At 32.3% G+C, this 27100-nt stretch overlaps 1 protein-coding gene across 1 annotated transcript; it reads right to left on the bottom strand.

Moving 5' to 3' along the window:
* Window positions 1-5784: 5784 nt before the first annotated feature.
* On the bottom strand, window positions 5785-8125 carry LOC110025010 (cyclin-D3-1). The gene is made up of 6 exons (XM_020725239.1): window positions 7501-8125; window positions 7102-7188; window positions 6900-6998; window positions 6499-6700; window positions 6288-6409; window positions 5785-6219 (listed from the first exon to the last, which is right to left on the bottom strand). The coding sequence occupies exons 1-6, from the start codon at window positions 7804-7806 to the stop codon at window positions 5983-5985; spliced, it is 1053 nt and encodes a 350-aa protein (XP_020580898.1). The 5' UTR covers window positions 7807-8125; the 3' UTR covers window positions 5785-5982.
* Between the last annotated feature and the right edge of the window lie 18975 nt (window positions 8126-27100).

Raw genomic sequence — 27100 nt, 5'->3', positions numbered from 1 at the left:
ATTGTCACTTTGACTAACATTCACCAAATCATCGTCACTTTGGCTGCTATTATGTCAGAGCAAGGTTGGTTAGACGCTACTATGCCATATCACTGTTTGTAGGCCACTGCTGGCAGAACATAACCCGACCGATGTCGAGCCTCCCATGGCATCATCAGACCACGTCGTCAGACCGCCTTTGTCGACGTCAGGTTAACATTGTCGAACCACCATCACCATTACCAAATTATTATCTCTCGACTGTCGGGTCATCATCTACAGCCTGCCACCAGATCACTGACATCTAGCAACCATCCTCGTCGTCATGATATAGCGCCATTATCAAACAATCATCACAATTAATGATGCTACTGCCATCACTATTGCGGGCCACTATTTGATCACCACTGCAACCGTCGTAGCCTGACAAAAGACGATGTCGTTGCCACTTCCGTCATTATCAGATCACCATCTCACAGCCAATGTCGTTGCTAGATCACTGTCTTGTAGCCAACATTGTTGGACCACAATTGTTATAAGTGGACCACTATTGCCTCGTCATCAGATTGTTTTCGCTTGGCTATCTCCACTACTATTGTTGAAGCACTATTGTCTAGCAGCCACTATTTGACGTCTGGCCATCACGGCTATGTTGGACCACTTACATCAGGCCATCACCACTATGTTGGACAACGATACTCGGCCTGTTGTTGTCACCAAACCACTGTTATTGGATCGTCACCGAGCCATAATCGTCGCCGAGCCACTACGACAACTGCGGACCACTGTTGTTAGGTCACCATCATGTGACCAGGCTAACATTGCGAGATAACTGTCATCGTGTTGGATCACCTATGATGAGCCACTACTGTCGTCTCATGCCATAGTCACCGGGCTGCTGACGCCACATGACCACAATCATCCAACTGATGTCAAACCACCAACATCGTCAGACCACTGCCATTAGGCTGATGTCGCCAAGCGATCGCATCAGACTGCCATAACCATCATCAAATCATCGTCACTTTGACTACCATTCACCAAAAAATCATCACTCTGACTGCCATTATGTTAGATCAAGGTTGGTTGGACGCCACTATACCATATCACTATCCGTAGGCCACTGTTGCCAGAACATAACCCGACCGATGTCGAGCCTCCCATGACATCATCAGACCATCGTCGTCGGACCGCCTTTTTCGACGCCAGGTTAACATTGTCGAACCACCATCACCATCACCAGATTATCATCTCTCGACTGTCACTATGTCGGGTCATCATCTACAACCTGCCACCAGATCAGTGCCATCTAGCAACCATCCTCGTCATCATGATATAGCGCCATTATCAAACAATCATCACAATTAATGATGCTACTGCCATCACTATTGCGGGCCACTATTTGATCACCACTGCAACCGTCGTAGCCTGACAAAAGACGATGTCGTTGCCACTTCCGTCATTATCAGATCACCATCTCACAGCCAATGTCGTTGCTAGATCACTGTTCTATAGCCAACATTGTTAGACCACAATTGTTATAAGTGGACAACTATTGCCCCATCGTTAGATTGTTTTCGCTTGGTTATCTCCACTACTATTGTTAGAACACTATTGTCTAGCAGCCACCACCATTAGTGATAATGAATCCATATCTCCGTCACACGCTCCATGCCATCAGTCTTTCATTAGCGTAGTTGAGTTGCCATCACTTATACCATTTTTTGCCACTCATTTAATGAAAATTAAGTTGATTTCTCATTTATGTAGTTCAAAGGCAGACAAAGTCTTAAAACATACATATGAATAGTGGAATCATTTAACTGTGCTAGGTCTCACGATTTTTTCTCTTTTAGGTTTTTCATGTTAACAACCCCTGATGCCCACTTTATTAGCTCTCCCTTTATCTATGTGTGCGAGATTTTTGAAGAATGTTGAGATATAGATATAACTCTGTAACAACCTAAACACTCGCCCATCAAGATATTGTTCATTTTGGCCTAATGGCCGCACGATCTTGCCCCATTGGTGTAACTTCCCAAGAGATCACTAATCCTAAGACTGCTCCAGCACAAGCACGCTTAATATTTTGAAGTTTTTGATGAAACTCCAACCGTTACACCAAAAAGCACATTGATGTTCAAGAGTTCTACTTCATTCTAATTAAGGGATTTCACAATCTCCCCAACTAAAGTAATTAACTTCCTCATCAATGCTCTAAACCGAGAATCATCCACATGGTAGAATGATTCTAGAGGTGCCCCTACAAATTCTAAAGGCGGCTCTCACCATGTAGCACTTTCTCCCATCTTGGGTTCAAGAAGTGGCTCACATAGTGTAGCACTTTATTTCATATGACACTTAGCTCTCATCTTCTAACTGGTATAATGCTATGATACCATTTATAAGAAACTCTACTTCCATGAATTATCCGACACATAACAATTCTAATTATCATCAACCCTAAATAGAATCACTAAAGCTTACTTGAATTATTCTAATCACTAAAGCTTACTTGAATTATTCTATGCAATCTAATTTTCAAAATTGTAATCCATCAAATATGTTAGACTAGTGAGTTAGACGTTGCTTAAGAACAATGAGAAATTGATGAAAAAAATAAGGGAAAGTTGTGTTGAGACCAATGAGGTTTGAAGGAGAAAAGAAGAGAAAGTCATGATGGCAGCTCAGTGCAGATGAGAGTTCAAAGCTTCCCCATGATGAGAAATCAAAAGAAAAGAAGATGAAATCATGATGGCAGCACAATGGAGATAGAACCAACAATGTTTGAAGATGAAGAGGAAGAGGAAGCCATGAAGAACAGATGTCAAAACTTGCTAATGCCAAGAGTTTTGATTCATGAGACATATAACAATTTTTGAAAAAGAAGAGGAAGCATAAGTATAGAGGAATCAATGGAATAAAAAGTTATGGTTAAACTCATAGTGCAAAGTAAAATGCCCAAACAAAATTTAATTGAATAGGCTCATGAGCCGAATGAGCTAAGTTGGGTTAAGCTCAAACTCATACTTATATGAGTTGTAATTTGAGCTCTAGCTAAAGGTTTCATAAGTTTAACACATAGAGCTCGATAACAATTTTAGTTTAGATGGGTTGATTGTAATAGGATCAAATTGACCTTAGGCTAGCATGGGGTTCAATTTCCTTACTAAGTGACCCAAGGTTGAGCCTGAGTGCGCCAAATGTTAAGTTCACAAAGTTTGAATAAGTTTGATTAAGTTTAGATAGAGTGGAACGTATTGACCTAAATTGTCTCCGTGATGATTGAGTGTACTTTTGGTGGTCCAGAGATTCATTAGGATAAACTTGAGAACAATCTAGGTTAATCTCTATAGCTCACTAGGGTTTGAGGTTTTAGAGTTATTAAACTATTTCTTAAGTCGCTTAGGTCATTCATTTTGATTTATGGTCCCATTATTATGGTTGACTAAATTAGCATACATGCTTGGATCAATTGTCTATAAGTTTAAGATTGACTCAATTTATATGCATAGGATAGTCAAGCTCATTGGTTTTCATGTTGATCAAAACCACTAAGGCCTTAGGATGCACAACTCTAGTCCACTAAGTCTAAGTTTTAACTAATCCAAAAAAGAAGATAAATGATAAGAAATCTCGAAGAAGATGAAGTTTTCAATGGTGTATCAATAAATTATTTAAAAAATATTATAATATTATTAATAAGATCTTTAGTTTATATTATACAATATAGTTAATTTCTCAATTACTTATAATAGTAAAAAATTAATTATAAAAAAATGTTCTTATGAAGATAATTGTGATATTTTTAAAGGAATTTATGATGATTTTAGTTAATGATTAAATAATATTAATTGAGGATAACACGCTCTATAAAAATTTCAATGCTAAACAAGTCAATCTAAAGCAAAATGTAATCAAATAAATTTTCTCAACATATCTTTGATCAACATCAGCCTTCTTTATCAACTAAATAAGTTAGATAAAATTAAAGGCTCGCCTTTGTCAAGATTAGTAGGCTTAATTTAGACCCCAACCAAATATCCCTATAGTCTTACATCATAAAATAAATAAATTATTCATTTCATTATCTAGATTATTCATTAGAATGTCATCTAACAAATTTGGTGAATAACCAAATTATCATAAATTTTAGTAGTATTATAATAACTATTTTAAGGATGTGATAAGTTAGGCTGAATGATCTTGACTTATCAATAATGCTCCATGCTTTAAAAAAAAAATCAATCATATAAAAACCATATTATTCCATAAATACATACATGCACCAATAGGCCTTTAATGAATGGTTTTTTGGGCCTTAGCTGGACAAGAAATTGAGAGCCCACTGAGCAAAGAAATTCCATATCCAAATGAATCACTGGGGGCCAATGCTAGAGACAATAATTATCCATTAAAAATTATACAAACCTCTGAAAAGTCTTAATCTAAAAAACTTCAAACTTCCAAGAAGGAAATGAGGAAGCCCACCACTGACCCAACTTGAAAAACCAAAACCCACTTCAATGCTCAACTCTCTATCAAATTACCAATGTCTCCTTTTTAATGCCAATAATAACCTTTTAATTATCATTATAATTATTATTATTTTGAAGGACTTAGAAGTAAATTTAGGCGTGATAACAATCAAACAATGAGTGCAAAATTCACAATGTGAATTTATTTTGGCAGACTTTTAAGCGAATTTAAGGCAATAAACACAATAAATATCACAAACATCATAAATCCATAAACCCTAAGAAATAAGTCAAACAAGTTGATGATTGGATGATGAGCACCAAAATCACAGCATGAATTTATTATCATAAAGTCAAATGCTATTCCCCAAATAGATTCACATTTAAATTGATGTTTTGCCAATTAATTACGTGAAAGTTGATGTCCTGTTAAATAAGCAAATTAATACCTAAATCTTTCAGTATTTCATGCTAACCCTTCATCTTTTTATATATCTCACCCAATATTTGATATGAATGTGAAATACTTCAATAACTTTTAGATATTTCACCCAAACAAAGTTATTTTAATGGAGCGTAACATCACATGATCATCTCATTCTGGATTATACATCTTGTTCCTGAATGATTATCTTATATTTGGAATATTTTAACTATAAGTGCATAAAACATAAAGAGTATAGTAAAGGATATAAGAATCAATATGAAAATTTTCTAACTGAAGATTTAATTTAAGAAGTTTGACAACAACTTTTAAATTTTTGTTAACTAAATTAGATGTAAAGATTAACTCAAATATGAATTAATTAGTGAGTGCAGTATTAATGCATCAGTAAGACAAACTTATCCCACAACAAAAAGGAAGTAATATTTATGTCAGTGTTTTTGCTGTTTATATCAAGAAAAAAGGGATAATTACATATAGACCACCCGAAACAATGATATTTACATATTAACCGCACTGGTGATTTTTTTAAACTACCAAACCAATATATTTATCTGTGGTACGATCAAACTATTGAGAATTTGATAAAAATAGAAAATATGGGTTGGGGTATTGCCATGACTTTTGACATTTGAGTGAGAATGTGAAAAATGGATGAAACAAAATGGTTGATTTGTAAAAGCAAGTTTCAGGTGGTCTCTATGTAATTGCTCCAAAAAAAAAAAAAAAAAACTTACCCATTTATCTCAAAAAATATATATATATATATTATATATTAACTCAAAAATAACAAGTACTCATGCACACCATCATCCTCCTAGCACACATACAACTCCATCTCCTCCCCCATTTATCTTTATAATATAGTTGGTGGCAGCCCTATTTATATTCAGAACATCAACAAATAATCCAATTACATCTCTTTATTCTCAATTATCATACTATTTAATCTTTCCAAGCTTTATCCATATGCTTCTTTTGTCAAATCTTCCAGTCCTCTTAGAAAAAAAATCTCAACTTTCAAAGTAAACTTAATCACCATATATAGCACAAAAACCTGATTAGGAGACCTCTTCCTCTTCATCGTGAAATAAAAGCTCTGCTAAACTTCCGTCTCTTCGCAGCAGGAGAAGAGCTACGAGAACTCGGCCGAGATTCTGAAGCCATTTCTTCGCTCTTATAGCTCAGACAAGCAGCATCCAGAACTCCAATTGGGCTCTCAGGCATCGAAGGAACCGATCGAATCCCATACTTCAGTTTTAAGCTACTCATCAATATCTCCTCTTGCATCACTTCATAGCATTTTAACACTCTCTCCTGCAGCCATAATTGACAGTCATTTTGCTTGTAATATAGCCCCATATGAAGTAAGGAAACAATCTTACTTTATCTACATTGCAACAACAAACAATCGCTTTCTCAAGATCCAAGCTTTGGGCTTCTGTCATTGCTGATAGCGCAGCGGCGGCAGCGATTTCCGAAGGTTTGAACTCGAGGAAATCAATCACTGAGTAAAGACTCAATGTCAAACTCGGTTCGCTTTCTTTGATTTAATAGATCGTGAATCAAATGATGAGTTTAAGATTAAAGAAGTACCTCTAATGGTGCTAAGGATGAGATCCACTGCTTGCGATAACAAGAGCTTGGACGGTGAATTCCCGCCATTGAGCTTGTGAAGGAAGTAGTCGATAAATGAAAAAGGTGTCACGGCGTGCATCCTCCATTTGAGCGTGCTTAATAATAAGAGCTCCATTCTTTGGATGGTCTTGGCCTCAAAGACAAACTTGGCCTCACTCACCTATTGATCAAACAAATTTATAACACTAGAGTTCATTTGGTTTCTTGTAGATTGAAACCATGAATTAGAAAACAATGAATTTTGCTAGATCCAATGATTTGGTTGAGTGGAAATAGAAATAAATAATTGTTTTTTGTTTAAAATGTAAAAAAAATCAAAACAAAATCATTCCTTTGTGAAATATGTATTCTTTGTTTACCTGCAGATCAAGCAACAGAGGGACTTGAGTCTCCTCCACCTTAACAGCCAGAGATAAGCAGGCTACTGATAACAACTGAGTCATCCATGCCTTTCCTTGCTACAATTACAGATCTATGACTGATGAGGAAAGTGTAATAAAACATTTGCATACTTATCCATGATCAGAATACGTAAGTACTTCCAGAGACTTGAGAACTTACAGGGAGCTCATAGGAAGAAAGAAATCGGTCCAGATAATTCACAGAAAGATAAGAACTCAAAGGTCCAAAATTGTAATAGGCATGAACCTGAAATCAGTGTTAGAATATCCAATAAGTTGAAAAAGACAGCAAAGAGAAGAAAAGATTGCTTCAAGTTTACACATAGTAATAAAAGGTAACATGACGATACAAAATAAACGAAGCCTGTAGCCACAGAATCAGAATTCAGGCAAAAAATTCCTATTATTAATGAAACGAAAACCAGATTGATGCAAAAACGACATCATTAATGAAAAATCCGTTGGAATGTTCATGAACAGAAAGCCATCAGAGTAAGATCTATGAAGAATAAAATCAAGAGGAAAGTTATGGAAACAAAGAGAAGATTAAAAATACTACCTTTAGCATCCAATCGATGGCATCACTTCTGATGGAAACATCCAAAGATCCATTCTTGAGCTTCTGGGCATAGTCCTCCTTAGGCTGATGCTCCAACTGTCTCTGCAGCAGCAGAAGCACGCACTCATCGGATGGCAACGGAAATCCCATCAAGAAATCTCGATAAAGATCGCAGCTTTTTTGCTGAAGTTGGGAATCAGACCAATGCCTTTCAACCTCTTCTTCTTCATCATCAAAGCCGAAGATGCTGCTGTTGTCCTCTGAACAAAGCAGGATGGAGGAAGCGCACTGATAGCTTAAGCCCATCTCTGTTAAATTAAAGTCGGAGCTTAATATACGAAGATAGATGAAGGGTTCTATAGTTCTTCTGGCGCCTCCTCCTCCTCCTTCTTCAAGGAAGGATCTTGATCGAATATAAAGGAAAAAAATTGGAGCTTTTGATCAGTAATCAGTGAGGAGGAGAAAGAAGGTAGGCGGGTAGAAGAAGAAGACACTGTCGAGCGTTGAACTGAGAGAATGAGGGTTTTGGTTGAGGAAACGGAAGAGAGTATTAATAGTCCACGAAGAGTAGATTACGGACTGAATTGGAAGTGGGAAGGGAAAGTTCGACAAAATTTGCAAGGTAGAATTTGAGGATTTAAGGAAGGAAAAAAAAATTTAATGGTGAAACAATGCCAATTTAAGCCCAAGATTTGCAATATATTTTAGGGGAGTTTTATGCACATATCACACAATTCTATTATATTTACATGTGTAATATCTTAATTTTCATATTTACATTCATATCTATCAAAATTTTGGTACAAATCAACAAAAAACATAGTTTTATGCATAAATTTTTAATATAAGAATGTCATAAATATAATCAAATTTTAGATTTTTGATATGAAATATGTAAGAATTATGTGGTATTTATGTAAATTTTCTTATATTTTGTGGTTTATATTCATATTTACTTAGATGGTAGTTATTCTTGTGAATTTTAAATAAAAAAATTTCACTTGGGTTTGTAAATGATAAATAATAAGACATATTCAATATATATATATATATATATATATATATATATATATATTATTTATTTATTTTCTCATAATTAAGATTTTTTTTTGTTTATATATTGGAAGATTCACATACATACCACTCACTTCTCATATATTTACATATTTAATCAGCAAACTTTGATTTTTTACATATGTCTTATTATCTATATATGAAAATATATGTTTTACATTTAAAAACTAAAATTTTGATGGTGTAAATTTAAAAAGCAAATTTTAGGAGTTAGATATGTAAATTAATAAGAATTAGGTTGTATTTATGTAAATGTCCGTTTTATTTATTTAATGGTAGAAAAAAAGATTTTACATATTAGGATGCAATGCAACACAAATATTGCTTGGAATTAATTGAGTACAATGTACACAAGATAACTTGTCTAAAACTATTCATCAATGATGATAATATTGAAAATAAAAGTCTTATACTTCTTTCAAGGGTGATTTTCTAAATTATCGAATCTCTAATGATCGAATAAATAAGCTAATAAAAACCGATTTATTATTGGTGAAATTGACCGAATTTCAAATACATAAGTCCATGTAAATTATCGATGGCAGTCACAACTGCTTGCCTTCGGCGCCTGTCGCTCCCACCACCACCATCGATTTCCCGCCAACCACAGTGTTACTGTCTATTGGCGCTCGGCGTTTACTGCCCGACCAACACATTAATTTTTATTTTTTTTAGAAAAAAACATTATTTTTCATTGACTTCAAACAAAAAAATTGAAGTCATCTGTTCAATTTTTACAGTGAACCAAACAACACCAAAGTATTTCAAATATGATAGAATACTGTTGCATTACTTTTTCAACCAACCAAAGATGCCTAGATATAAAATAGCTCACAAATCATCATCCAAACTTATTTGTATGGTCCATACCAAGATAGTGGTGCTGCGAAATTATGACATAAATGATGCTTGTATTTTAGCTTATTTCATTGTTTAAGGATTTAGACCTATTCTAGGAATCATGTGACATTTTAACATTAAAATTTTGATTTTACATTATGATCCAAAATATATTAAAGAGAAAATTTAGGACTAACATAACCCTTTAAATCTTAATCCAATATCCTACACATGAAATTACATTTGCCCCAAAATTTAGATTTAAATATGCTAAAATCTTCATTGATAATTGTGACTTAGTGAGAGGTGGTGGTGGATAAATATGGAATTGTGGAAGCATCACTTTATAAAACACAACTATTTCAAAGGTCATTTCTACAAATGCAACCATGAGGGGCCTCCACCATAGCCAAGGATCCAACATGGTGGTCCTCACAAAAAAGTCTTCAACTTGTTAAAACCAACTTTTCATAAAATGTCATATATATCCTCTCTATTCTCTATGTCCCGTCTTACCTCTCATTACTTTTTTAGGGCGTTTACATATATGAAGCACTTAATTCTTATGGATTTACTTATCCCGCACCAAAACTTTCATATTTACACACAAAGCACTAATTATTACATTTTAACCGTCAAATCCACCTTTTCATGCATAGGTAAGTTGTTATGCGTGTAAATATAGAAGTTTAGAGGTGAGATATGTAAATTCATAAATATTGAGTGCTACATATGTAAACTTCAATTTATTTTTTAAAAAGGAAAATGGAGTAAAAATAAATTATAAAAAAAAAAGAAAAGAAAATAAAAACCTACTCTTCGAATTATAGTCACATGCACGTCACATGGCTTAAGAAAAAGCATAATCCTGCAATAAATTATTTTGTAACAACATGAATCACTATGTAAAAAGCTTTGTACTATGAAAGGTAGTAAGGTATTTCATAATACTTACCGTAAATTATATTTAAGACCCCCAACCATTTGCATTAACTATTTCATTATGATGGTGGTGGAAATCAGTTTTTCATCCTTTTTTTTTTATTTTTTTTAATAAAAAAAAGGGAATTTACATACACGCCATCTGTTGAGAAATTAGAGCGAAGAAAAACAGGAATCAACACAAATCTAGAAGAACATGCAGAGATTTACGAGGTTCGGCAAAGATGCATCTATCCAAGGAAGCAGAGCGGCGGCTTTTCACTAATCCAGAAAAAGAGTACAACATACATAATAGAATTAACTTAGAGTTACAAACAGTCATATTTATAACCCTAGAAAGAGCAGAAAAAGAAACCTTGAGTACAATATGTAATTACCAAATTACCCATGTACTGCACCCCCAACCCACATAAGAAAACTCTCTTGATTTGGACAGAATCTTCCGCTCTGCTCCAACATCTGTCCCTTATATGGTATATGAGTCATACCTAACATCATCCAATTTATATGTATTTATAAATCTAACACCTAAATTTTACTTTTTATATTTATACCACAAAAAATACCATCATTTTAACTTTTAAAAAGTGAAATACACCTTTCAATATAGATAAGAGTCCATATATGTAAAAATTAAAATTTAAGCGTTAGGTTTATAAATATATAAGAGTTGAGTGGTATGTATGTAAATCTTCCAAAAAATAAAATGTAAAATATATAGTTAGACAATAATACTTAGGATATATTACCAAAAAGATTATTATAGAGACCTTGACTTGCATGTATATCTCATAAAAATAAATATTTAATTGTGCCCTAATATAAATTTCGTTATCATGATGATAATTGAGGAGGAGGTGGGCCAAATTGCTTTGAAATAAGTGTTGAGGCTATTTGGACAATAAATTATGATGGAGCCTTTATCACAAGCAAGTGATTTAATTTAGGTTTAGATAATTATATGTGATTATAAATACTTATAGGCCAATTTTTTTTATTTATAATATTAGAGGTTTAAAGGTAAAATTATGAAAAAAAAAATCTAAAAAATTGCATTTCAATCCCCAAAATTTCAATCTCTTCTATTATTTTCTAGAAGTTTGTTCAACTTTCTTAAATTATAGACTTTTTAAAAAAAAAAAAAATTTGGGTGTCTATACTTAGAGATGTTAACAGAAACCCTAAAAATTATGTTTTTTTTCCCCTTCAAGTTTGTGTTCTTTCCTCTATTTACTTAACTTTTCATTAATTTCTTGAAAGTTGCAAAAATGATTAGGTTAATTGATTCATTGACATAAATTCAATCTTAAGGCTAAATTAAATTTCATTGTTTGCAAGGTATGATTATAGCTCAACTTCTTTGACAGAGTTGAAAATTTTATCATTGTAGTATTGAGTAGATTGGTCATCCTAATATTAATATTGTGGCATATATGCATTAGTTAAAATAAATAACTAGCCAGTGTGACAACCCCATGCAATTTTTCTCTAAAAAGAATTATGTTTGTCTATCATTGTATACGTACATCCTCTGAATAAATATTTCTTCCAGATCATGTGAATGATCAAGATAAGAGGGGAGCCAGAAAAGACAAACAAATGACAAAGAAGACAAACAAAAGAAAGAAAACGTAGAGAGCCTACGTGCGATAAACCTCACAAAGATAGATCGAGTATGTCCGCCCAATCAAGATTGAGTGGAAGCACATTGGACCAATATCCACGAAAGAATACATATTTAAACTACCCGCAACCAGATATTCAAATGTATTTTCCTGCTATGGAGTTTAGAGTGCTCCCAAGAGGATGTATCCCAATTGATTATTTACATCTTAGGGTCGCCCAAGAATACTCTTGATCAAGGGACTTTTGCTTCCATTAGAAGTGATAACTAGCATAAGACTATCAAAGGGTGGTTATTTCGTATGAGAGTGCTCTAACACTTTTAAATATCTCGCTAAGTCATGGGGCGGAGAGTGAGTCTCTCACGATCTCACATGGGTAACAGATTCATTGACTTACGAAGCCTGAAAAATAATCAAATCATCCTGACGGGAAATCCCGATATGTTAAAGCACATCAGGGAGGCAGTGTCCTAAAAGGATGGGCGTCCCATGGTGGAGGCAACCCAAAGGAATGAGTGAGTCGTTGAGGTAGTGTCCCAAAAGGGTGGGCATGGAGGCAGCGACCTAAAGAAATGGGTATGTTGTGGAGGCAGTGACACGAAAGAGCGGCCATTGTCGGTCGCTTTTGAAAATAATTTAAATTAAATTTAATATATCAATTTAATTTTAAAATAAATGAGATCAAATAGATCTCATATATCTGAGTGGTGAGTGTATTGTGATTGCTTGATTGTGTGTTATTAGAATGAAAAATGGTGTTTCTTTATGCTTAGTTTTTACTATTGTCATTGAGATGCTGATGTATTTTCTTTTTACTGGGTGTACTGGACATTATTTGTCAAGGTTTGTAAATTTGAAATATTTTTGGACAAATGTTTGGTGTTGTTAATTATTTATATGCTGATACATGCATTGTTAGTTAGACTTTCTTCAGTTCAATTTGCATTATAACATGTGTGGTTTAAGTTTACAACATATTGAATTGATATCACTTTAAAATGACTTGTAGTATGTGGTGTTACCTTTATGATACTATAATTTTGATTTTGGGGATGTTTTAGAAGATTTAGTTGAAATTCTTGATAGGACTATTCTAGGATTAAGGTATTTTGTAGGAGATCATTAGAAAAATGATTTTACTATTTATGGTAGGAAAGAATTGTATTTTAAAAAAACTAGGATTATTAGATTTACACTTTATAAGAATTGAGCCTCTATTAAAGTTGAATTTCAAACTAATATTTGAGGCAAAATTATAGTAAATCCTGAAGAAAAATACTACCTCAAATCAGTTTTTACAGTTGTAGTATTACTTGAAAACAAGTAACGTTTAAGTTTGAAATTTTTCATGAACAGAAACTTGATCCACCCTAGAGTGTATCACTCTTTTGTGTAGTCCTAGTAAAGGCACTAGAAACTTGATCTGCCCTCTAGCTAATTGATTGAGTTCTTAAAATTAGGTATTATTACTCTATTGGATTTCTCACACAAGTATACATATCATTTCATTAATATAAGGGTTCTATTAAGCATGGATTATCGATCCCACAGAGAAGCGATGTAAGAAATTCCTTAGACTAAGTTCTAGTTAACTACGTTCAAGTCTTAGTTTGGAATGTCAATTAAGGTGATTTTTCTAATAACAACTCCTAAATATAACCCTAAGTATAAAGTTAAACATAACTAGACAAATTGGTTTCATAAATTTGAAGAGGCAAAAACTACATTTCTCTTTTGATTACATAAGTGGATTGTCAGATCTAATACTTTGAATTGTTATTGTGGCTAGTGACAAATAGAAGCATTCCTCTTCTTCACCATCTGTCGAGTGCGTATATAAGTATGGTTAATCTAGCATTAATTTCTTAAACCCTAGATTACATTGGTTATGATTCTAGCCAGTCACCCTAGAATCTCTAATTTACACTCTCAATTTGGCTAACATAGTTTTAATTCATTAAACCCTAGATCAAATTGGTTAGGATTCTAGCCTGTCACCCTAGAGTCTCTAATTTACAACTATCAAAGCTTATTTCCCTATTTATTTGCATTGTCCTATGGACTACTTTTCCTTCACTCAATAGTGCAATGTGGTTCTTTCTAGTTGTTCATGTCATAACTCTCTCGAGTTTTTATGGTGAACATATAATTTAAATAATTAATATGATAAGTACAAAAAGTAAATAAAGCACATAAAGAAAATCATCACATTAAAGTTTAAAGTTCAATTCTAAAAGCATCATACACATCCTACAAATCTCACTTGTTCAACATAAGAGAAGGGTAAAGAAAATTTACTCACAAATCATGAAGAACACCATAGAAGATATCATCTTAACACAAATGAATCCACTAAATATATGTTTACAACAAGTACAAGACATTCAATAACAATATACTTAGCTTTTACTCTTTGAAAAAGAGATGCAAATTATTCCAACAAAGCCTTATTCTGATCCTTGCAATGCTCATACATTTTCCTTACAGTTTTCTCTCAAAATCCCCTCTCCAATCTCTCAAGAAAAGGTAAAAATCTACATTTCCTAGTCCAACCTGTGACCTATTGGCCTTTCTGGAGAGTTCCAGGACTTGGAATTGTCAAAAAGTGTTTTTTCAAATGTCTGGATCCACCAAATAATTCCCTGGGGCGTGCAAAAACCTCCCTTGGACAACTCATGTTAACACCCATCACTTGATGCTAGCTTTTTTGATGCATTGTATAAGAAAGTCTCATACTTTATTATTTCTCATGAGAAGTAAACCCTCTTGGAATCTTGTTTATCTAGGGAGGTCTACATTTTTTTATGACTTAACATTGAAAGTTATACCTTTTAAGTTCCTTGTCAACAACTTATCACAAGATATTTCTCTTCTTCGTAGCTTCTTTTAGGTGCATTACTCTATGAAGTACCCCTTTTGATAACATTTCTAGTAAGTTAGCCCATCTCTAAGCTTTGCATGTACCTTATCCCAAAAGGTCACCTGTCTTGGCAGCTTATCTCGAGATATCTTCCTTTTAAATGACTGCTCTAAAGAAATTGGCCCTCCTTAAGATCTTATTGATGTATTTTCTAAAGAAGTCTCTTAGTCCCAATGTAATATCATGTTATTTTAAAATTTTTCTCTTTTTCTTAAGGACAACTCTTCAAGGGCATTCATCTTAACATCTTAACCCAATAATACTCCCTATGGCGCCTTTTTTTGTAAATTATTAAATATATATTTTTTAATTATAGAAATTTAATTCCTTATCCTATATTTGTTCCCTTTAATTCCCTCTTAATGGACCTCTTGAGGACTCCTTCGTTTATGTCTACTCGCTAAGTGACATCTGTCTTGACACTTAAAACAACTTTTTCAATGATCTGGGACTTAAACTAAAAATTCCACACCCTAAGCATTAACATGGATAACCAATGTTATCTCTTTTTTGTTGGCCATTGGCCAAAAATCTCCCTTCCCAAATTTTAATGCCAACTTTTTAACGACATTTATTTGTGTCACATAACAGCAACTCACTTTTGCATTCAATGTAGACTTCCAAGGTATTCATTTCTTGCCAATCTTAGTTGAACACTTTCTTTTATGATGCTTGATGATAACATTTCAGTTTCATTTCTTTTTGTTAACCATTTTTCAACAACTACTCTATTTCTTAACTCCTTGTACCAAGTATTATTTTTAGATATTTCTCATCCAATTCAAGCAAGATATGTCAACTACCTTAAAACTCATTATAGATCCAAAGGCATTAGTTAACCCTCAAAAGAATCGATGCATATAACTTGAAAATCAGGTGTTAACAATTGATCTCACAAAATGATATGGAATCTACACAATTTCTACAAAAATTTTCTTGGGACAACCCAATAACATCAAGGGAAAAGCTTTCATTCGGTTAGAGGATTAGAGCTCGCCATTTTCAAAGTAAGAAAAATATTACCTTTCATTGGTTCATTTAGTAGACTTAGCATTTCGTTGCACTATTATATGACCTTAGAAGAAAAAAAGAAAATTATCGACATGACCCCTAAATCAATGTTAATAACTTTACGAGATTAATAAATGCCTTAAATCTTAAGAACTTTGAAAAATAACTTAACCTGCCAAACTCTTAAAAATTAAACTAAAATCATCATTAAAATTATCATCATTGAAATTTAGTCCCTGATTAATTAACAAAATTTAAAACAAAATGTAAAAATAAATATCATCAACATGATAACATTTATAATCCATCAAAAATTTATTAAAAGGAAATAAAATATGAAGTAAACAACCCCTAAAATTATACTCCTACATCATACCAAAAAAATATTAATAATGTTATATAAAAAAAAAAAAAAACTTTGTAGTTGATCTACAACAACAACAACAACAACAACAATCCTAAACATAAAATAATGATTTACATAAACAGACACCACAACACAACTCATGCAAATTTCCAAACTCAATAGTCTACAAATTATAAAATTATAAGGCAGCACCAAAGTTCCATGTTTGCAAGGTTTATATTAAAAGCGATCACTAGAGATGGAGGCGACATCGACTTGAGCAACACAACACAACCACATGATCCCACAAAGGAGAAGAAAAATAGGGGAGGTTTCATTGGATTCCTTTCAGCTCATTTTTTTTGCTTTGATTCCTCTTCTCCTTAATCTTTAGCGTTGGCTGCTAACGTGATGTCAAATTTGGTGGAATTGGATGAGTTTTCTTTCTTGGTTGCTTCCTGCAACAGTTTTTGTGCTTATGCTTTTCAATATTGTTTTTTAATTAATTTGGAGAAATTTTGACTCAATTTATCCTACCTTTTTTTTTTTTTTACTTTTTGATTGTGGATTTGATTGTGTTGAATCCCGATTTGTTCGTGAATCAAACCTCAAGGGTTGGAGAGTAAAAAAAAGAGAGAGAAAGAGAGATAGAAATAAAAGATTAACAGTAAAATGTCTTGTCTATTGCTCGTTTCTCTTAAAATGATCTCTTTATTTATAGGAGAGAGGATACAATATGTGATATTATATTTTGTGCAGCTTCTTTAATGGGGGTTTTATAGGATATTTTAGCTATTTTAGTTGTGTGAGCCTATTGCTCGATTACCTTATGTCATGATTTCGGCTTGGTAATGCTGGTTCGGTCGACTTGATTGAGTCAGAGAAGCCGATCGACTGTATTTGATTAACTTCGAGGCTGGCAAGACCGGCTTGGTGAGCTAGTCTGACTATCTAGTATTGATCCCTAGATGAGGAATTCTTATCAACAGAACGATACTAGGCTATTAAGAAGAGTGTGGATCACTGTAACTCGATAGACTGTTCATTCCTTGACGAGAGAGGTTCTTCACAGACGATTGTGAGTCTCTACTATATGACTAATTCATGGTCTCTAGGAGGAATCTCGAGGGCATCCGTGGGATGTCTAGTGATGGCAAGGAACCATATTTTTTCCTTAAGTTGGATTTGCTGAGAGGTAAGTCAATACCTTCACTCAATATTCTCGTGGTGGTTTAGTTCGGGTGCTAATGTGTCCGTTCAAGTTTGATCGGCCCGGACCTTGATCGTTTTATTGTCCATCATTCTTGGCTCAGATGACTGAATCCAATCAAATAAGTGGGGCCTTTTGATCTATTATCTGTGGGGCCTTCTTTGTTGTACATTCTTCCTCATGAACCGTTGAATTTACTTGAGATTCGTGCCGACACATTTTTTATACACATTCCTTCTAAAATTATATGATAATTCTTGATATTTTAGAAACTCTTTTTTTCTTCCCCAGAGAGTTACAAATGATTATTTTTTAAATAAAAATTAACTTATGCGGGACATTTTACATATACACCACACAATTCTTATATATTTGCATATCTATCACCTAAATCTTTGTATTTACATGCATAGCACTTAAATCATTAATGTCACATCAAAAATATCACTATTACTAACTAAAAAAAAATACACCAAGGTAATTTAAATGTAAATATCAAATTTACATTTATATAGTATGTAATTTATTATTAATTTTTTTAGTTACATAAAAGAAGCCTCTCCTAGAATAGAGGTAACATTTTCATAAAAAATTATGGCTAATGCAAGAGGCCCTCCTCATGCTTTAGGCATACATATATAAGACAATGACCCTGTTCTATATATTGTGCTGAGGTGTTAAATAATTATTATTAAACAATTTATAGTTGTATATTAAATGCAATTATTAGAAGGCATCATAAATGATTTTAAAATTCATTGATTTAATAAATTCTATTATTATTTGATATCTTATCAATATTTATAGTATAAATTTATCATTGTTGTTAATTTTTTTTTCTTTTATAACAACAAAAATAAAGTTCTATAAAAATAATTTTATATTTTTTGGCTTTTTATAAAAATGTATACATAAAAAATTGTATTTTTTGAATTAATTAATTACTTTTTCATTCTTGATTGTGTAGTAACTTTCCCCAACAAAATATGGATGAGGACTTTGACCTTTTTTATTATCATGAGCTAAATAAAATATTTAAAAATAAAAAAAAACTAAGAGCTATAATTATTCTCGTTGATTTAATGGGTCATGATCTGATAAATGATGATGATTCGTCCACGTGAAATGCATGCTGACATGACAATATTATCACTATTGTCAGAATGTGTGGTTTACCGAACTAAATATTTTTTCTATAATTCTCTCAAAATTAATCGAACATGAATAAAAAGATTTTAATTTTTTGCATCGAAAACTCGGTTTTTTTTATAAAATTTGACTAATTTTAATTCAATAAATAAAATAAAATTCAAGGGCTTATGAATATAAGAGTATTTTAAAAAAAAACTCATAAGAAATCTATTTTCTAATTTATTTTTAGCTTTTTAACATCTTCCCATAAATAAAAAATAAATAAACCGATATAAAATGCATAAACAATAAAATCTAAATAAATAAATAAATAATCGGTAATTAGGCTGAACAAATTTAATTTCAATCAACATAAAATAAGGTTGGGCCGGCTCGGGCTCCACTCGATAAGTGGCTCGTAAATTGACCTCGATGAACTAACGAGTCAAGCTCAAGCCAAACCCAACCGGGCTCCTTGGCTCGTGAGCTGGTTTTTTTAATAGATAATTAATAAAAATATATAAATAAAATATATTAGAATTCAAGAAATTTTCTTTAAATTATTAAAATATTTTTAAAATGATATCTATTTTTTAATATCATGTTATTTCTTATTAATTATTTCCTAAACACGCATTCTATTTGGGGCCGTGAATTTAGTTCGGGGAATGTTAATCGCTCCAAAATTGATTCGAATTTTGGCTCGAATAGAGATTGGATCAAAATAAATGAGCCGAGCTATGAGACAAAAATTGGACCAAACTTTTTTTTTTAAACCGATTTTGAGTCATACGCGGAACAGCTCGAACTGACTTGAGATCCACTCAGTTTTTTTTAGTCATCTATTTTTCAAATTCTCACTCAAATATCAAAATTCATGATAAAACCCCAACCCACATTTTTCATTTTTATCAAATTCTCAATAATTTGATGGCAGCATGAGTAAAAACATAGGTTTTATAGTTCAAAAAAATAACCTCGATGGTTAATTTGTAAATATCAATGTTTAGGTTGGCCTGTATGTAATTATCCCACATAAATAAATAAAAAAATATAGGCTCACGGGCCAATTTGGAGGTGGAATATATCCAAATAAGTAAATTTGAGCTAGCTTGTTTCGATTTTGAGCTGGATCGAGCCTATATCAAGTGAAACAAATTCAAATAACTCAATTTGAGCCAGCTCGTTTCGATTTTGAGCAGAATGAGCTCGAATCAATTTTGAGCCGAGCTGGCACAAAATGAAATATAACGAGCCATGAGTCAAATTTTGAGCAAATCCTAGCCCGACTCAACATAGAATCGTTAACAACCCTAATTCTATTTGTCATTTCATTATAAAACTAGGTTAAATAAATATTTTTTTCCGGCTCGAACTCATAAGGTTAAGCTCAAGCTGAGGGTGACTCAAGCTCTAATATGTTGGTTCACACCCCTAATTTACATAAGATTAATTTAATTCAAATCAAATATTTCTTTTTTCTTTCTATCCTTTTGTTAAATGATAGATGTGAAGCAAAACTAACTATTGGGTTTGACTTTGGTATTGATTAATTAAAGAGGCCTTTTTCAAATGATAATGATTTGAGTAGACTCTATTTGATTTAAAATTATAAAAATAGCCAACTTTGGACACCTATGCTTTAATCATGCCCATTGATAAGGCCAGCTTTATTCCCAAAAATTCAAGAGGAGGGAAACTTAGCGCTAAAATGCAAAATTGGAGGCAAACTTCTATTTTTCCACCTTTTAGGAGGGAAAAATGGAAAAATGTCTGAAAATTTTGTCTTATTTTATAATTTTATTTTGTTTCAGAATATTTAAAAATCATTCTTATAAAATTTTGATCATAATCCTCTTTTTTATTTGAGATGTACAAAAAAAAATCCTAAATAATTGTCTTATTTACAAGTTTTTCTATATATATTCTATATAATTTTGTATGTTTTTGTGCAACAATACTGCTAAAAAAAAATTCAGAAAGATTTTGTTAAAGTCGCGGCAGCACAATGCCCAGTGCCTGGGTGCTGTGTTGGGTTCTCCCAACATGAATGTTGGAGCCCGAAGTCAAAGAACTCAGTGCCTCAACATTGACTAACCAACGCTGCAACACTAGAGTGTAAGGGCTCAACTCTAGTGTCCCAAGCGTCGCAGTACTATCAGCGTTAGAACAATCAACCAAAAGACAGAGAGCATGACATCACAATGCCAGATCTTAAGAGCCACAACGTTGAGCCAATGCCACAGTTTTGTACCATAGCATCGTAATGCCATAAATCGACAATAACAGTTATTCAAGTTCAAATTCAAGATTCCAGTGAGGAATGTCGATTGAGCAACATAAAAGACTTGAGAAGAGAGTAGGAGGGCACTCCAGAGTGGGAGTCACAGAGAAGAGTCTAGTGAGGGCGACAGTGAACCTCAGTGTCCCCCCAACCACGTCCTATTTCCATCATTTTGTGCTAAATTTGGGAGAAGTGCATATATTCATGTGAAAAAATGGGCATTTATATACATAACACCCAATTCCACATCATCAAATCATTTACCTTTTTTTTCATTTATATCACCCAAATCTTTCATATCAAATAAAAAATATCACCCTTTTTAACTTTGAAAAATAAAATACATCTCTTTATGCATAATGAACGTAACACCCAACATCTCTTGAAGGCAATCCTGTATAAATGGGATAAGTACATACCGATCATCGAAAACATTGATATTTACAGATTAAACACTTGGGTAATTTTTTTAAACTACTGAACTGATGTATTTACTCATGTCACGATCAAAATATTGAGAATTTGATTAAAAAAAAAGGCTCGGGGTTTTATCATGTATGTATAGGAATCATGAAAGAGGATGGTGGATTTGTAAATAGCAAGTTTCGGGTGATCTGTATGTAATTGCCCAATAAAAATGTAACGTCTCAATAGCAATATAGGAATCATGAACATAGCAAAAGACAATTAGCAATAACGACGAGATGGTGGTGGCCAATATGAAAATTGGCCATGTGTTTAGCTTTGTTGCTTTGCAAAGTAGCCAGCAATCAGCAATCATAATGCAAATAGTGATTTGTTTTTTAAAATTCAAATGTAATTTACAGTTTAATGTGATGCTTAATTAATTGGATTAGCATATAGTAATGGGGATTAAAAATGTGATTAGTGTTGTAATTAACAAAAGTATCGACAGTGTAAGCTCATGTACAGTTGTATGTGTATTGGAACTTCTCATTCATGTCCTTATTCAGTGTTAATGAATCTCTTATTTTTCATTCTTAAAGCAAGGCATTTCTCTCTCTCTCTCTCTCTCTCTTTCTCTCTCTCTATATATAGTGCTTTGTAAACATAAAACCATGTCATGGATAAAACACTGCAAAAATTGATCTGCTACGAAAGCATTTTTGTGCGGCAGTGTCAAAATAACTTTTTTCTATAGCAGGTTCTAAGCGCTACCAATGCCTCTTTTTTCTGTAAAATGGACACAATTAGCTTGAACACCGTCAAATCCGAGTCTGCAATATTTCTTGAATGTTGCTCCTTTGTCTTCTTTTGGGGCGATTTTTGATATGTCATCTACATCTCTTTATGTGCTACATACATTCATACACCTGATCAGGCTTTGATTTGAGCGCATTATTTGGGACTCATGAATTACAGTTCCATTTTAAAAGCGATCTATAATTACATATTGTTGTGCTACCTATATTAGCTTTATTTTACAACATCCTTTAGGGTGATTTGAAGAAGGAAATCATTTTGTAAATGATTAGTTAAGGGAGTTTAAATAGCTTTAAAATTCATACCAAACTTGTTGAGCACCTCTTTCAATTAATGCACATGTGATTGAAAGAAGCAGTCTTCTTGTTTATTTGTGTTGATTTGGATACACAAAATCTTGTTAGCATATCCCATGTCCATCATTTCAAATTCAAAGGATAATTATTCTTTTCACAAAATGATTTTATTCCTCAACTTGTTATTAACATGTCATCTACATACAAAATAAAATAAATAATATTGATTTGAGCTAATGGCTTCTTCAGATTAACACAATTATCATGCTTGTATCTCTCAAAACAAATTCTATATATGCTTTCACTAAATCAAAAATACAATTGTCTTGTTGATTGTTTCAAGCCATTTATATACCTTTTTAAACATCATACTTTGTTGAGATCATCAATGACAAAACCTTATGGTTGCTTCAAAGAAATCACTTCATCATGATTCCCATTTAAGAATATTAACTTAATATCCATTTGATCAAACATAAAAAAAAAATTGACAATCATTAATAACATTAACCTAATGGAGCTTTGTTTTGTAAATATTAAAAAATCATTATATTACATTCCTTCTTGAATAAAAATCTTGCTTTGGGCTTAAGGCTATAGTGTATATCTTCGTTTATCCTAAAAATTTAGTTGCAATGAATAACATTTGGCTTTATATTTATCAACTATCTTTGTATGAAGAGTTCATTTCTTTTTTCATTATTTGAACCCAATGAAATGGAAACTTTATATTTATAGCTTCAAGGTAGGATGATCATTCTAATTCGAATTTCTAATCAATTACAACAAGTGCATATGTAATTATATTAGTAAAATCAAATATTTGAGGTGGTCTAATATCCTGTATCGATCTTTCTATATCTAGCAAGAAAATATGGTCAATAAACTTTGCTACTAACATTCATTTGTTCATTAATATTTTTACTTTGTGATCACTCTTGTTTAGCCATTTCTTTCCCATTCAATGTGTTGTCTAGTTACTTTATTTGCATCTTGTTTCATATATTATGAAAATCAACATTCTTATTAGTGCTAACAATGGAAATTGAGCCTCTACAAAGGCGACATCTTTACTGCCTACATTTATTCATGTATTACTAAATGCACAATACTATGTATCTCTTTACACCTTTATGATATATTGTCTTAATTCTAACTAATATGCGCATAGGAAACATAACCACATGCTTTCAATTTGCTATAACAGGGTTGTACAATGCTCCATTGGAGACTTGAAATCCAAAGAAGATGACAAAGACCTATTCAATAGGTAGTTAGTTATGTTCAATATTTATCTCCCAAAATTATCTTATCAAACATGCAATATTTATCAGGTTTCTCACCATTTTGAGAAAATTTTTATCCATCCTCTCAATGAAGCTATTTTGTTGTGGTGTATGAGTGACTATCATGTGACTATCAACATCTTTATCAATGCAATATAACACTTTTGAGAAAAAATTTAGTCCCTTATTAATACATAATTTTTAAACTTTTCTTCCGACTTCATTTTCTATGATAACTTTTTATTGCCTAAATGCTTCAACTTCCTAACTGCTTGATTTAAAAAAAAATAATTATAGACACCTAGAGAAGTCATTAATAATTTTTATAAAATATCTTAATCCACCCATTATAACAACCTTAGATGGCCCCTAAGGATCACTGGTTAAATAATACAAGATGCCTTTACTAACATCGATTGTTGTTTGAAATAAGACCATGCTACTCTTGCCTAAAATGTAACTTGCACACAATCAAGCTTATTTATCTCTTCACCACACAATATATTATGTTTGCTAAACCTAATCAGTTCACGCTCACTTATTTGTCTAAGCCTTAAATGCCATACCTGGTTGCTGTCAATATTATTTGTCGCAATAAAGATAACAAGATTGATTATAACTTCACCAACCAATATGTGTATGCTACTAACTAATAATACTTTCATGAAAACAATTATGCATTTGATGGCTTTAATTTGTCCTCTATTAATAATAACATGAGAATCAACTACATCTAACATTCAAACTGAAAATTGATTGATCTTAAATTTTAAAACATAATTGACATCTTACAAAGTTCTTATGTAATCATTAAACATTTGTACTAAAGTTATGCCCTCCCCCATGGCCTTGCAAACTTTATTATCTCACAAAAACTGTTATACAATTCCCATTCTTTAGTCTTTGAAACTAATTTTCCTAAGAAATCATATGGCAAGTACATTTAGAGTTGATGACTTATTTCGTGCTAGATTGATTGGCTAATACAACAGACACTTCATATGACTGAAATAAGTCTAAATTTGACAATATAGCAACAATTAAATCTTTTAAAAATTTATTTACATGCCAATTGATTCAATTCAGATAATCTTTTTTGAAATTTCCCTCATTATGACAGTTAAGAAATTTCTTTTATAGCTTTGATTTAGATCTTGGTATCCCATGATAGTTCTTGTTGGACTTGCCATTTTTGCAATTCGATGTTTCTACAACCATGAAGTTTCTGTTTTTTTTTTTTTTTTGCTTAACATCAAGATTGATTTCACATTAGTCATTATCAAATCAGCTTGTCATATAACATTGTATCAACTACATGCTCATATAAGTTTGGGTAGAAACTACGAAGTTGATTCATTGGTTTCTTCTTCTATTTTAATTTTCTTTTTTAAGATATAGGATAATTTTGTTAAAACATACATGTGTTTCTTGAGTTCTTTCAATTAATCCATTCGAAGGATATAAAAATGCTTCTTCAAAAAGAGACAAATTACAAGAGACCATTACAAGATAACTAATTCAACCTTTTCTCATATATCTAGGACCATCTCTTGATCTTTTGATATCTACCTTAGCACCTCATCATTGAGAGATAAAAGGATGACACTATGTACCTTTGACTGTAGTTCTCAAGCTCTCACTTGATCAACCATCATCAGATGTCTTTCTCTATATATGGAATAAAAAACCCATGATGAACAAGCAATGCCTTCATTTTGATTCACATGAGACTAAAATCATTTTACCCTATACATTTATCAATGCTAAACTTCAGCAAGGTCATGACATTTTTCGAAAGGATGCTACAATTTCTAATACCAATTGTTGAGATTTTTAGATTTCTAAAATCTTGACTCTTCAAGACCTCAAATAGAATGAAATAAAGAGGAATATAATCACTTTATTTAAGGAAAGAATTTCAAAGCGCATCTCAAATAATATAAGTAAACTTTTTCAGAACAATAAGAGAATATGTTTTTGCTAAATAGAGATTACTCAAGTAATATATCAACCTAGAAGTTTTTTTATATGCACGGGCCATAAAAACAAAATAGCATAATCAATTAACCCAAAATGCACACAAACAAAGCAAGGTGTCAAATGTTAGAAATATAAAAGACTTTGATCAAATTAAGAAACAGCTCATTAACCATAAGTATAATGAAGGAAGGCCTTTCATAGAAATACGTAAATGAAAGTTCAAATAAGTAAATGTGATAATCCTAAAAGAAACCAAGTATCATAGAAAACAAATCCCATCAACTAACATCTACAATTATGAGGACAAAAGCTTTTTATCAATGATTTTAGGTAAACAAAATCCTAAGGAACATTTTTCAAAAATAGAATAATCAAGCCCTCTTATAGGTCAATAATCTATTGAAAAAGCACTCTCCCTTCTCACATGACTTAGTTTTCCATCTCCACCATATCACCCCCTCCTTAAAACTGAATTTTGAATTTAAATAATTTGTTGAATAATACTTCATCACCTTCTTCTTTGGTAGGTCCTAACTATACCTTCTATACATCTCATCCCATATTATATTTTAAATTGAGCTTCACTGTAAGCATTACTTTGGGCTTGACTTTCTACATACTATCATTATAATCAAAACAAATTTTAATTGCTAAAATACCCCCAAACTATACACTGAATTGGTATTTTTAAATAAAACTTTATAATAACAAATTTTGTTATAATTAATTTGTATAAAAATCAATGCAACATATGAATATGCCACCAACTTACATAATGGCTTTAGATCATGAGAATCAATTGCAACCAAACATTTCCCAACCATTTCTGAGTCTGAAGGGGGGACTCATCTCTGCTTTGATCTAAAAACAATACCAATTCATAAGTAATCTCAGATTAAACTAATCAAAGATTAATTAATGTCATGGCATGCCTTCTTTAGGTGCAGATGAGTACAAAAGCAGCGCAAATGGAGATCTAATCCAAGATTTAATTAATAATTAATAATTTAGTTAGTTAATTAATTTATGTGCACTAGGCCGCACACACGTAAAGGCATGTGCCTCCTAAAGCATCCAGAACATCCGCAATGGCTCCTGTTTCTGTATTTGTCCCACCAGTGCTTGCGCTTTTCTTAATCATCTCTTTAATCGGCTCAACTGGAGAGATTATGTTCCTAATTAGTTGTTAATTATTTGGTTTAAGATCTGATTAAGAAAATAATTAAGCAATGGAGACACGTATTTGGGTGTGACTGAACGGTTTAGTGGGAGCTGGTGGTTAGATATTTTGACGTGAATTTAGCTTACTGAATGATTAAATTTTGATTAACTGTTATTTTACTGTCAAATTATTATTTAAAACAAATTCTAGAAATTTGAACCTTTGTAGATAAGACAATCACAGCACACACACACACACACACACACACA

The sequence above is a fragment of the Phalaenopsis equestris genome, unplaced genomic scaffold (assembly GCF_001263595.1).
Source record: "Phalaenopsis equestris unplaced genomic scaffold, ASM126359v1 Scaffold000287, whole genome shotgun sequence".
NCBI lineage: Eukaryota > Viridiplantae > Streptophyta > Magnoliopsida > Asparagales > Orchidaceae > Phalaenopsis > Phalaenopsis equestris.
The sequence above is the reverse complement of the archived record's forward strand: the minus strand, read 5'-3'. Positions and strand labels throughout refer to the sequence as shown.

Excerpts from the sequence above, each read along its gene's own strand:
- LOC110025010 (XM_020725239.1), bottom strand. The coding sequence starts at position 7,806 with ATGGGCTTAAGCTATCAGTGCGCTTCCTCCATCCTGCTTTGTTCAGAG. Across the intron at positions 6,999-7,101 it reads TTTCTTCCTATGAGCTCCCT|CAAGGAAAGGCATGGATGAC; the intron begins GTAAGTTCTCAA and ends CTGTAATTGTAG. Across the intron at positions 6,701-6,899 it reads CTCTGTTGCTTGATCTGCAG|GTGAGTGAGGCCAAGTTTGT; the intron begins GTAAACAAAGAA and ends TTTGATCAATAG.